Source organism: Strongyloides ratti (assembly GCF_001040885.1).
Source record: "Strongyloides ratti genome assembly S_ratti_ED321, chromosome : 1".
NCBI lineage: Eukaryota > Metazoa > Nematoda > Chromadorea > Rhabditida > Strongyloididae > Strongyloides > Strongyloides ratti.
The window spans coordinates 8381742-8395529 of NC_037307.1; the positions used below are offsets into that span (position 1 = coordinate 8381742).

The 13788-nt window shown below is 20.9% G+C and overlaps 3 protein-coding genes across 3 annotated transcripts; 1 reads left to right on the plus strand and 2 right to left on the minus strand.

Annotated features, from left to right (window-relative positions):
- Positions 1 to 3783: 3783 nt before the first annotated feature.
- SRAE_1000261200 (Astacin-like metalloendopeptidase) lies at positions 3784 to 6063 on the minus strand (the record flags this gene model as incomplete). The annotated part of the gene is made up of 5 exons (XM_024649710.1): positions 3784 to 3887; positions 4317 to 4488; positions 5023 to 5629; positions 5690 to 5922; positions 5977 to 6063. 5 exons carry the CDS (start codon positions 6061 to 6063, stop codon positions 3784 to 3786), a joined length of 1203 nt encoding a protein of 400 aa, XP_024503559.1.
- Positions 6064 to 8826: 2763 nt separating this feature from the next.
- On the plus strand, positions 8827 to 9664 carry SRAE_1000261300 (OB-fold nucleic acid binding domain, AA-tRNA synthetase-type and Nucleic acid-binding, OB-fold domain-containing protein; the record flags this gene model as incomplete). Its single annotated transcript, XM_024649711.1, has 2 exons — positions 8827 to 9129; positions 9176 to 9664. The coding sequence occupies 2 exons, from the start codon at positions 8827 to 8829 to the stop codon at positions 9662 to 9664; spliced, it is 792 nt and encodes a 263-aa protein (XP_024503560.1).
- A 1073-nt stretch (positions 9665 to 10737) lies between these two features.
- Positions 10738 to 11487, minus strand: SRAE_1000261400 (BTB/POZ fold domain and BTB/POZ domain-containing protein; the record flags this gene model as incomplete). The annotated part of the gene is made up of 2 exons (XM_024649712.1): positions 10738 to 11141; positions 11190 to 11487. 2 exons carry the CDS (start codon positions 11485 to 11487, stop codon positions 10738 to 10740), a joined length of 702 nt encoding a protein of 233 aa, XP_024503561.1.
- Between the last annotated feature and the right edge of the window lie 2301 nt (positions 11488 to 13788).

Consider the following 13788-nt stretch of genomic DNA (forward strand, 5'->3'; position numbering starts at 1 on the left):
AATTAGATTAAAATACACAAAATAAATAGATATGCGTAAGTATATTTAATTTTTAGACAAGACTGGCAACCTATCCCTGTCTCTAAAATACATATAATAAATGAAAAAATTTTAGTATAAATTACAAAATTTGATACAATTTTATAATATATATAAAAAGTTAATAAACAAAACGATTAAAATATAATAAACAATAACGAAATGGTACTAATTAATAAAAGTATATATATATATTTGTTTACTGAAACGGAAACAAAAAGACCATTTGATTAATTTAATATTCTATATCTAAATAATTTGAATCTATACCTTAACATGTAAATTTTATATATAAATTTAAAAATTGATGATTTTTTTTTAAAAAAGTAATGTGTTTCAATTATTTGGTGTTTCTTAAAAGAATATATTAGTTAAAAAAATATTTGATGATCAAGAAAAGTTTTTATTTAGGAAAAAAAAATATTGATAGAAAAAATTTAAACATAAAATGTTAAATAAAAGTAGATTTTAAAAAAATATGTATATTAAAATTATGTCAATTTTAAATGTAGTATTTTATGTAGTAAATAAATTTATCAACACAGTATTCTAATTTAGTTTTATGCAATGAAGTAAAAGTAAAATAATAAAAATAATTTAAGAAAAGTGAAACTTCATGTATATATATATATATACAATTCAATAGAAGTTCAAATCTATATTAAAAAAAAATTAATAACTATTAAAACAAAGTGTTAATTACATTTAACAAACATTGTCATTGAATTCCTCAAATTTCAATAAACTTTCATAGTTAAAAAAATATTTTCAAGTATAACAAAGACATTTTAAAAATTAAACTATTCTAGGTTATTGGAAAATAATCGATTTGAAGAAGGAAAAGAGAATATACATATAGCCACGTGGGCATAATGGACATGAGAGAGATATTCAAATAAACAAGAGCAAACTCTTTGTCTTTTTATTCATGATACTTCATTAATTTAGATTGCGAAAAAAAGTGAAGACATAAACAATAAATCAACTGAAAAAAGAATAATTAGATAGGCAAATTAAATTTTAAAAAGTTTTTCAATGATTGTTATTATCTAATTATAATAAGTACTTAAAATTATTATTATAAAAAATTTTTTTTGTATAATTAAAGATGAAAATAAAATAAAATAAAATATATACAACATAAAAAGAATAATTGTTAAAATTGATTAAGAACAACTTTTATCACTTATACTTTTTATAGGTACATAAAAAGAAAATGAAACATATAGTACGCCTATCTTTTTACGACATATGTATAAGAAAATAAGATGTATACTGACCAACAGTTCAGGGATAAAATTTACCTGAACAACTAATTAATACAATATACTAAAAAAAGTCATATATATATATGTATATATATAAACACACATATATACACTGTACACACCGAACTACAAATATAATATCTCTCTCTTTCCTTTTTCTAAGATATTTTCTTTTATATACACATAAGTATATAAACAAATTTTTAAAAAAAAAAAGATCTTAAAAGTAATAACTTCCTTTTTAACTATCTTTAAAAAGTAAAGCTTTTGGTTATAAACTTTATATAAACTAAATAAATTATTTTAATAATTATTTTTAAAATGTGTAATATAATAATTTTACAATCAAAATAAAATACATAAATTTTATTAAAAAAAAAGTTATTTCTTTTACTAAAGATAGTACACAGAAGAGGAAAGAAAAATTATAATAATAAATATAAAAATTTTTACAAATATATATCAATATAATGACATTGTCCCCACTTTAATTTAAAACATTTATCAAAAAAAAATAAAATAAAATAAAATAAAAGAAATAAGTATTGTGAACGCTAAATATTCTACATACTTTCAACAATACTTATAAACTTTGTAATTATTTCATGTTAAAAATAAAATAAATTATATAAGAAGAGTCTATACAATTCTTTTTTTTTTTGTTTACAAAAAAAATAATTTTTATTATTAAAACTAAAACTTCAAAATATATACTATTTCATAGAGTTAATGGTTAATTGAAATGTCTATTTAAAATTTGTAAGAAGAAAAATTACACTTTTTCTTACTATAATCGATATCTTTATATAATTGAAAAGGTTTAGATACCTTTTAATTTTAAACTGTAGAAATTTTATACTCTAATTTTATATATATAAATATATATCCATTTTAACAACTTTTTTATGAATTCATTTAGACAGATACATTATCTAAGTACAACTAAACATTTGTTACATATTTGTGATGTCATCATTAACTGGTAAAAAAAAAATAAATATACTGTACTTAAAAATAATATAATTCATAATTCGATGACTAATTGTATACATTTAAACAATATGATTTAATACAAGAACACTTTATATAATATACGTAAAAAATGAAATTTAAAAACATAATAAATTCTAGTATAAAAGATCAAATGAATAATTTTGAGAAAAAAAAACATTTTGATGGTAAAAGTCAATAATGCATCATTTTTCAACAATACTATTAGAATAAAAATATAAATTATAGAGACAAAAATTTCTACTGCAATAAAATATAGTTTCTTTCTCTCTTAACTTTAATATTGTTAAATATAGAATCTCTAATAACACATATATGAAAATATACAAGAGTCTTTTAGTCTAAAAATTTTTAACTTTTACAAATATATTTTAAATAGTTAAAGAAGTACATATCTTACTATCTATTATTATCATTCAAAGAAACTAAGAATTTATAGACTTATTTGTGATTGAATATAAAAATAACAAGTAAATTCTATACATATCCATTCTCCCAAATCCGTCAATATACATACATGGGGATATAAGTTGTCTCGACCAGAATATTATATGTTTTATGTGACGTGGAGCTAAGTGGAAAATGTGGAAAATTAATATTTTAAAATAAATATAAAAAAAATATTTTTTTTTTATTACAATATTAATTAGAAAAAAAATAATACTAATATTTAACTTATAAATATAAAGAATATATATTTTTTTTATCAATATATAAAATAAAATAATTATTAAATATAATATTTTTGTATATGATATAATAAAAAATTACATAAATTATTAAAAGGAATATAATAACCTAACACATAATATAAAATATATAAAAAAAAAATATTAAATAATACCAATAAATGAAAGAACACAGGACAATTGTGTATTGATATTATGTCATATATTTTCAGTGTACATATAGAAATATACACTACCAGAAAATGAAATATTATGACATACCAGGACGACCCAACAACAACAAATGAAGATGACTGGTCATTGAAAACTTCTCTTTTGTACATAATATTATATTAATTAAAAATTATTCTTTCTCTATTGATGACTCATTCAATTTTGAAAATGCTCTTTTAAGTTTATTATATACCTTTAAGGTGAAAATAATAAAAGAAATATATCAAAGTAATAATATTATTACCAGTTTAGAGATAAAAGGTAGAATTAGAGAATAACTATCAATCTTTTCTATCGATATATCATATCATTGAGCAAATATCTTTTATTAAAAAGAAATTTTAAAGATTATAAAAAGATTATTTTTAAAAAAAATATATATATATATGTGTTTGTTGAATCAATAGAAAGATTTAATTTTTAAATTTATTACATGTAAAATATTAACAATATTACTTCAAATGAGATCTATTTTTTTTTTCGGTAAACCAAAGTACTCTTTTTGGTAGTAAAAATTATTGGAACGTATTAATTGTAATTATTTAAACAAAGACAATTTCCTTTTAACATAGCCGACATCTTACAGGACATTTGGTTGCTAATTTTGGTATTCTACAATGAAATGATGGAGTAATATTTCTACAAAAGGAAACTCTATCAAAGCATCCTGAAAATGATGTTAATTAAGCAATAAAATTTACTAGTGACGTCATTAATCTGAATTATTATTTTTTTAGGTTTACTTTATAACTTATAAAAAAGTATAAATAAATGAAAAGTTCATTTATACTTTGTGTTTTTTTTAAAAAGTATATTTAACTTAATTTAAAATTGAATATTTTGTTAGTAAATGTTAATTGAAAGGTAGAAGAAAAAAAATTTCTATCTTTTTTTTGTATTAAATAATTATTAAACAATAATTAATACAATTTCATTTACAAAAAAAATATTTTACTATTATAACAATTTTTTTGCTAGTTAAAAAAAATACTTTTCTTAATTCAAAAATAAAGATAAAATATAAAAAATTATTATATTATCTTTTTTTATACACATTAATTAGTCACCAGTAATAATTAAATTATTAAAAGCAAACCTTCATTGATATCTTCATTTAATATATTTCTTCCACCAAATGTTTCAAAATTTATTTTACAAGTACCACAAGAAAATCGACATATTACATTTCTCACTTCTTCATATCTATCACAGTAATTAAATAAACCAATTGACCAAAAGTTACATCTCCAATTAAGGTCTTCACAAGCCTATAAATATTATTTATATTTTATAAAATGAAATGAAGCCATTTAGAAAAAAACAAAAAAATAGTTTAAAAAATTAATTAAAACCACAAAAACTGTTTTTTATTATAATTTTTCTTTTTAACCTGTATTATGTAACGTTAAAATGATAATAAAAAAAAAGACAAAAAAAAGCATAACATAATTTGAACATAAATAAATAAATAATCAAATAAATTAAAACATCTTTTTTGGTAAATAAATAAAGAATAATCCATTTTGTAGTTCATATTTGACCATTACTGAAAAAAAAAGACAAGAAAATAGATGCAAAAATAAAATTATTAAAATTAAAGCAATATGTAAAAAAAAAATAAAGCGATAAAAAGTTTAGTTATTAAAATTATACTAGTATTAGTATAAACTTTAAAATAACTACTAAACTCCGATAGACAAAAATTTTTTTATTTTTGATTTGCTTTTCTTAATCAAAACTCCTATTCGTGAGAAAGGGGTTTGGGTGCTTTGTGCATTTGTAATATGTGTAGATGATCTCACCTGATTTATTGAATTATCAATATTTCCATTACTACCATAATTATTACATTCATATAATTTTTTGATCTTTCTTAAATCAGTTGGACTAAATTCAATTCTTTGTCCCATTTTATCTGAATTAGCCTGATAAGGACTTATTGTTCTTTTTCCATTAGCACTAAAAGCATATGGTCCATAATGCATAATACTATTATAATCATATGGTTCATTTAAATTATCAATTACATTAATCCCATATTTTTCAAATTGATCATCAGCACCATTCATAACATTTTCCCAAATAATTTTAATATAATTATCACGATCATTACGTGATTGTTCATGGAAAAATCCAACAGTGTGCATTAATTCATGAACTATTGTTCCTGTTTGAATACAACCAGAATCTAATGATAATGGTTGTCTTCCACCAACTTTACCAACTAAACTATAACATCCATCATCAGGATGAATATAAATATAATCTACATGCCTCATTGGATCTCTTGGAACAAATCTTATACATGTTTTTTTATGATACTCATCCATTGCTTTAGCTATAATTGATTTTGCGTAACTTCCATATTTTGATGATAATGCATATGGAATTTCTCCATTTGGCCATCTTCTATAAAAGAAAAAAAATATTTTGAAAATATTTTTTTATAATTTAATAAATTTTTCTTACCTATATTTTTGTCTAATTGCATTTCTCGCTAAACCATTTGAATTTTGAACAAATAATTTCATATTTTTTATTGCAATATCACCTTCAGTTTTTTTACCCATTGTTGGATCATTTGGTACATTAATTCCAATAGATTTTAAATCAATTTCTTTAATTTTACTTGCTCCTTCAAAATCACTTTCAGATAAAGTTACTTCAATTTCATTTTTTGAACTTATACTATCATCAATAATCTAAAAAAATAATTAATTTTTAATTAAATATTGAAAAAAATAAATGAAACTTACATCTCTTTTAGTAATAATTTTAACTTGATAAGATAATTGATGATAGATAAAAAAAATTATTATACTAATAAAATACTTCCCAAACATAATTAAAACTAATAATGAATATTAAATGAGTTTTTAAATAAGTTTTCCTCGTATTTCAATACCAAAAATAATTTTTTTTTACCTTTAAAAATAAATCTGAAAATTAAACAAAAATAATATCCGTAGTCTATACTTTTTATAATTTATAATAAACCATCTTTTTGACAAAAAAAAAAGACCAAGAAAGAAGACAATAGAGATCATTAAAAGTATTAAAAGAAAATGAAGTTATAAGTCTAAACTAAGAATCACGTTTATCTATTACACATCATAATATTCAAATCATTTCCTATATATTTATATCCTTTATTGTTTAGAAAGAATATTATTACACAATAAACCAACAATAAAAATTTTAAAATTAACTAAACTTTTGAGGAAAAAAAAAAACAAAACTGGTAAAGCTTAAAATGAAAATTGTACTACTATAATATTTTACTATAATCATACTTAAAACATCGAATCAAATAATTAACTGATACATCTACTTTTTCAGAATTTATTGTTAAAATCAAAACAAAATACATTTAAAAAAAATAATAACAAATAGATAAAGCTAATAATAATAACTTTTACATATAAATATATATGTAGAAACATAAAAATAAACCATATTTTTCATAAAATTCTATGAAGGTGAAGTGTCAATGATATGAAGAGATATGTGTAACAACTAGTTATATGTACCTCTTTTTTCTTCTTTTATGGAGCAATTTTATTTATGATTCACAAAAAAAAAAAATTACATATGTTACTGTGACTATACATTGTGATATAAAATATTTCCAGCTCGTCCTTGAAGTTTAAACTAAAAGGTTAAAAGAATTCTCCTCCATTGAAGATACCTTTATAAGTGTACTCTTTTCAAGTAGATTTTTATAAATAAATTGTAATAACATAATACATGTCTATTTTTTTTTTTGAGGTTATATGGTTAATATCATTTATTCTCCTGCTTATCATTGTTGTAAAATTTCATAAAGATAAATAACTTTTTAAGGTCAATTGTAATGTCCTAAAAAAAGCATAATTTTTAAGTTCTTCATTGTTCGTTATATTATCATTAATACATAGTTGATAATGATTTGGATATCAAAAAGTAAATGATAACTTTTTTTGTTTTTTATTACAATAAATACATGTAACAATTTAAAAGTATTTGTATCATTTTGTTATTGTTGCTACTTTATATTGTTGTAATCAACATATCCTACATAAATTATTATATTTTAATATTTAGAAAGAAAAAAAATAGAAAAAACACAAGTATTTATTTTTTTAAAAACTAGAGATTTTTGTTTTCACGAATATTTTAATAACCAATGGACATAATTTAATGGAAATATATAGTTATTCTAAAGAAATTTTTAATACTCACGAATGTTTTTAATTTTAGTCAAAAAGTTAATATCTCCAACTTTTTTTTTTAAAAAAAACAAATTTTTTGCCTTCACATAATTAGCATTGGATCTAAAATTAATTTCTGAACATTTAGCATCATGTGGTCCAAATCCTTTCTTTATTCCTCTGTAAATTAAATCATAGTATCTTCATTGTAAAAAAGTTATTAATTTTCCTTTTTATAAAATACCTTTTTAAAATTTTCTTTTAAAAAATCATTTTTTCCATTAATATGCTTGTTACTAGTGTAAATTTAAATTCTATAAATAGCTTCTTTCAAAAATAGCCTTTTAAATTATTTAATATTCTGGCCACAAAAAAAATTGTTATCACACGATTTTAAATAACTTATAAAAAGATTCACATCACAAGCCATTTTAGTGATTATTTTTTATGTTTTTTAAAAATTATTTCTCTGCAAAAGTAAAAAAATATCACGATCAGAAATTAACATATTAAAATAAACAAAAACTTATTTTCAGATATTAAAAAAGTAATATTGAAATCGTGGGACTAATGAGGAAAATTGTCTTCAAAAAAATTTGTTGCATCAAAATGTCTTATTATGTTTGAACTACACCATATCCACCATTTTGGTCCAATAAGAAAAAATTTACAAATTATACTGTATATCTACTTGAGGATGAATTTATTTTCGTAACATCGCAATATTCTTTTCCGGAAAAGTTTTTTTTTAAGAAATTAAAAGTTGAAGAAAACATTTTACTCCTTCAAATTTTGCTTATGTCATATAAATGTGTTCAAATTAACAGCATATGTAAATTCAATTTGTCACTAAATAGATAAAACACTTCAGCTAACATTTTCAACAGGATATAGAACATAAACTTATGTAACTTAAGAGGATAATTTTGGAAAAGTGTTTTCTTAAGTTAAGTTACCGCTAAAATTGAAGACAGTTTTTGTGTTGAGTATACAATTTCAACTATATTATTCCAGAGTATTCTAGAAAATAATGCTCAATGTAAAAGGCATTATTTTTTTTTATTATTGCTTAATAACACAGTTATGAAAAGTGGTGACAATAAAAATTGGTAAAATAATTGAGCAAATGTATAATTGCTTTTATATAATCAAATTTTGATTTTTTAGGAAAAAATTTTTTTTGTAGTTTTTTATATGTCATTCTGCTTTTTTTTTGACGGAAATATCATAATGTATTGAATTTAATTAAGTAAAAGGTCACTTTATCCTAGGATTCAATATAATTTGTGTTCAAATGCCATCGCGATTCCAATGTCTTTGTCTTATTATGCGTTTTTTTATTATTATTGTATTTTCATTTTGTTTAACACTTGTATATTTTCAGGCTACTTTTTTTTTTACTAATTTTTTTACAAGATGAATGCTACATTTGGTGGAGATGATTGGAATACTACTATGGATACTTCTACATTAGGAGATACTCAAGATACAAGAATTAAAAATTTTGATCCATCTCAACAGCCTCTCTCTGTAGAAATAAAAGATCTTTGTGCAATTCCCGATGGTAGGGATAAAATTACCTATGGGACATACAATTTCTCTAAAATATCTTTTTGTGGTAAAGTAATTAACGTGGAGAATGAAGATGGATCTCTTATTTATGTTGTTGCTGATATGGATGATAGTTCTCAAACTATAAAGTGCTACTCTTACAACACAGTAAGTTTTACTTTTAAAATATTATAACCATAATTTTTATTTCTAGAATAACTCATATAATCAAAAGTATGTTGAGGGATCAATTATTGGTTTATGTGGAAAATTGCACTATAGAAATAGTCAATTGGATGTTATCACTCTTTCAGTGTATGAAATTAGTGATTTAACTGAAATTGATGTTTTTAAATTGTGGGCGCGTTTAGCAAAATTTGAATTTGAACGTGGTTTTCTCAATATGATGTACAGTGGACTTTTTGAATTTGATAATGTCAAAGGATATGGTTTGCCTATTAGAGGAGATAAAAAGAAGATGGCCGTTGGTGCTGCCGCTTCTGTTTCTGGAGAAAGTGTTCAAGCTCTTGGTCAACTTATTATAAGACATCTCAAAGAAAGTGGTCGAGATAAATTTAATGTTGTTGATATGGCACTAGCTCTCAATGTATCAGCTGAGCGGGTTTACCGTGCTGTTGAGGCACTTGAAGCCGAAGGAAATGTTTTTATGGATGGTGAAGGGTCTTATGGATTAGGTTGTTAGATTTGACAACTGATTTTGCTTTTATTTTTTTTTTATTTGTGGTAAATTTTGTATATGATTTATTTGTTAATAAAGAACAACTAACATTTTTGTTTATCCTTATATTTCAAAGGTAAGATTTAAAGTGACGGAGGTTTTTGAAGTGTTAAAGAAAGTCGAAATGATTGGGGTTGGTGGAATCTAGAAGAAAAGAATCATTTTCATTTAGGTGAAAAGTGCATTCAGTAAAATTAATTATGTTTGAGTTGAAATTTATAAATGATTGAAAATGGCCAAACAATTTGTTTTTAAAGCAAAAATGTTTATAGACCTTAAATTTTAATAATAGGTATATTAGTACAGAAAATGATTTTCTAAAGAAAGTTTAAAAAATTTATTTATGAGAAGATAAGCTTAATAATTTTTTTTTCAATGTAAATATTTACAACCTAATTTTAAAAGATGGTAAAGGAGGATTTAGACCATATAATAATAAAAATTAATCAAAATTTTAAAATGTTTATACTTCCGTAATGCTGCCTTTGTCAGAAACGAAAAAGTTTGGAATTAACTATAATTATGTATATGACTTTAATTCTCTAGTTAATTATTTATACAATTTATTCTTAGAAAGTATTATTTTCAAGTATTTATTTAAAAATTTAGACTGACCGGATGTAATTATTTTCTATAGTTTAAAAAAAAAACTATAATACAACACTTGATTATTTCCTATGAGTATAATTTGTAAAATTAAAATAAAACATTTTATTGACAAATTAGAATTTTATTTGTTGTTTTATATAAATTACAAACAATTAATAAATAATTTATTCCAATAATATTTTAGTTTACTTTATTTTTTATCATTACAGACATAATCATTTTTTGTTAGTAGTTTTAAATTAATGATTTTCAGGAAAAAACGTTCTACTCTTTCAAAAAAATGTTGTTTTTCAACAGATAATTCAACTATCCAAATGAAATATTACTTGATCAAAATATTTCATAACAATAAGATGGTAATTCACACCATATATACAGAAACTTTATATATGTACAAACAATTAGGTTTACAGATAAAGGAAATAAAGTTATTTCAAATTAAAACTATTTTTCTTAAACATGTTAATAATCGGCTTTGCAAATTTAATTGAATTCCTCCTAAAACTTTCTTTTCTTGAACTACATTTGATAAGTTTTAAATTTGCCTGACTACCCCTAATTTCTATAAGATCACTATAACCACCATCACCAAGAGATGTTGATGATGAAATCTTGTCATATTCAGGTGTTGGAAGTTGAGCAAGATAATTCAACAAAACTCCATAAGAATCATATGCTTGCAACTCAAGAATAGACATTGTTTTAATAATATCTCCAACCAATAACAATGGCATTGTAGTATGATTTTTTGTTATAAAATATTCAATCTCATGAATAAGTTGATCAATTTCTAAGGATGATGCTAATTTAATTAACAATGTAACATTATCATCTAAAAAAAAATTAAGAACAAATATATTATGAGATAAAAAAAACATACTGGTTATAGGTTTTTGAACAGGACATGGTGTAACAACTCTAAGAAGTTCCAAAATTTCAGATGGAGTATATTTGTGAATTTCTAAAATATCTTTACCAGCCTTATTCATCTCTTCATAGGCATTCTGGAAAACAGAAGATAATTCACCAAAATATCCTGGATTGATATAAAAAACTGTATCTTCAACAACTAATTTAAAAGTTCTTAAACCTTTGGATGTAGAAAAATTTGAATAAAATGATTCAACACCACCCACCCATATACAATCATAATCAGATTTACCTCTGTATGATGACATGACTTTTCTTTTCTATGAAGAAAATGAAAATGTATGTATTTTTAAAAAATTAAGTAATTAGTTATGAATAAGAAATATATATAAATCTCTAAAAAATTAGTTAAAAAAGTAAAAAATAATTATTTGAGTAAAATAAAAATATTTATAGGTAGAAAATATATATAAAAAAAAGAAAAATTTTCTTAAAAACAATAGCTGATGAAAATATATATTGAAAAAACAATATAAAAATTACATTAACAAGGTTAAGGTGTCAATATACCAAATCCCATCTATATCAAAAAATAGGTAGGAGAGAGTAAAGTAAATTTTAAAACTTTTTTTAATATAAAAACAATGCATATTTAATTAAAAGAGAATATATTAACAATTTATTTTTTTTTTCATAGTTGTAATGAGCTTTGGGATATAATTTAATCAAAGTTTCAATAAAGTACAAAAGAAACCTCATAATATAAAAGATAATTGCATTTTCAAATTTTTATAAAAAAAATAAAACATTTATTTAAAGAGTTTAATGTATATATTTTTGTAAAACATAGAATATTATTTATTCATTTTGCTACAAAAAAATTTTATGTCTTGAACTTTATGTTATTGTTATTTAAAATTAATCTATTTTTTAACATTTTCATTATTGTTAACCTTTATCATTATTATTATTTTCTATTATTTCTGAAACTTTAATTATTAAATGAGTGTTATACTTTTAATTAATTAAAAAAGGATTTGTGGATATTAAATTCATGAATCATTAATTAAAATAAAAAGTAAATATCTTGATGTTTTTTAGGGGGATGTCTTTAATCAATTATTTACATTAATTTTAAAAATAACGTTATATTTTAAAATGATGTGATAATAATGACATGTTTTATATTATATAATAGAATTAGTTCTTTTTTAAAAATTAAACATAAAAAATTAATGTTTTTATTTAAATATATTAAAATATATTTCAAAATTAATTTATTAAAATTATTTATGTATCCTTTTATATTATGTAAGTGAAATGTTGTTATTTTTTTATACATAAATTAAACTTTGAAAGAAATAATTTTGAGTGATAAAATTAAATGACAATTGGTTTGTATTTTCAATAGATTAAAAAATAAATAAATATAAATTGTAACAAAATAGAGAAGGGTGGACTGTTTATTAAATTATTATTTAAAACTTTATATTAAATAATATTAAAAAGACTTTTATCAATTAACACATGAAAGAATTTTTTTTTTTTTTAATAAATCTTTTGTTAGTTTTCTATTTAATAGTTTAATTTTCCATAAGTGTAAAGAAATTTATAACTATTATTGGAGGGAAGAAAAAGAATTATTATCCATGAAATTCAAATGATAAAGAGGGAACATTAAAAGAAAAATTGAACAGCTGATGAAAGTAAAAAAAAGGATTTTTTTTTTGATAGTAAGAGATTGCATTTTATTGGAATAGAATTAGAATTTTTAATATAAATTTTATGTTAGCTATTTGTAATATTATTACAATGTTTTTTTTTTTGAGTAATTGTATTGTTTAAAATAAGCTGTAATTATTTATTATGTGTTTTGTCTTAATTTTTTTTTTCTATTTGTTATTTTTAATTAAAAAAAAAATACTTTTGCAAAAAAAAAACAAAACTTCTAATAATTTTTAAATTCAAAAAAAAAAGTAAAAATTATGTATATATACATTAAATAATTGGCATTGTTTATTAATATATAAAAAAAATTCATTAAATTTATTATTACTTAGTGTTTAGTTTATATTACAAAATTAAGAAAATATTAAGAATAGAAAAAAAAAAAAAGTGGGATGTCTATAAAGACATATGCTACAAGTAGAATGTTATTACTATTAAATAACAGTGTTATGTTTATATTTGTTGAATTTTAAAATCATATATTAATAAGCAAAAAGTGCCCTTTATTTTATATTCAATTACTATTAAGTAAGAAAAAGAGAAGGAGGAAAGGGGATAGTTGGGTGTTTTAGCATTAAATTGCCTTACTCTATTGGTATTTACTACACAATCATGGGCGATGATATTATAAGTACTTCATTTAAAGTTTATTATACCAATTAAGGTTGCCATATACTATTTTATTAAAGTCATTCTCAAAAGAACATGGTCATTAGTTTTTGTATTATATTTTTCAATTGCTAATTTTGATAAATGACATTTTGTTTATTTTAAATTATAATATTATTTATAAAAAATTTTTGTCTATCATTATAACAATACTGTTAATGAGTAAATATCTATATATTTTTTTTATATTTTTTAATTTATTAAATAATATA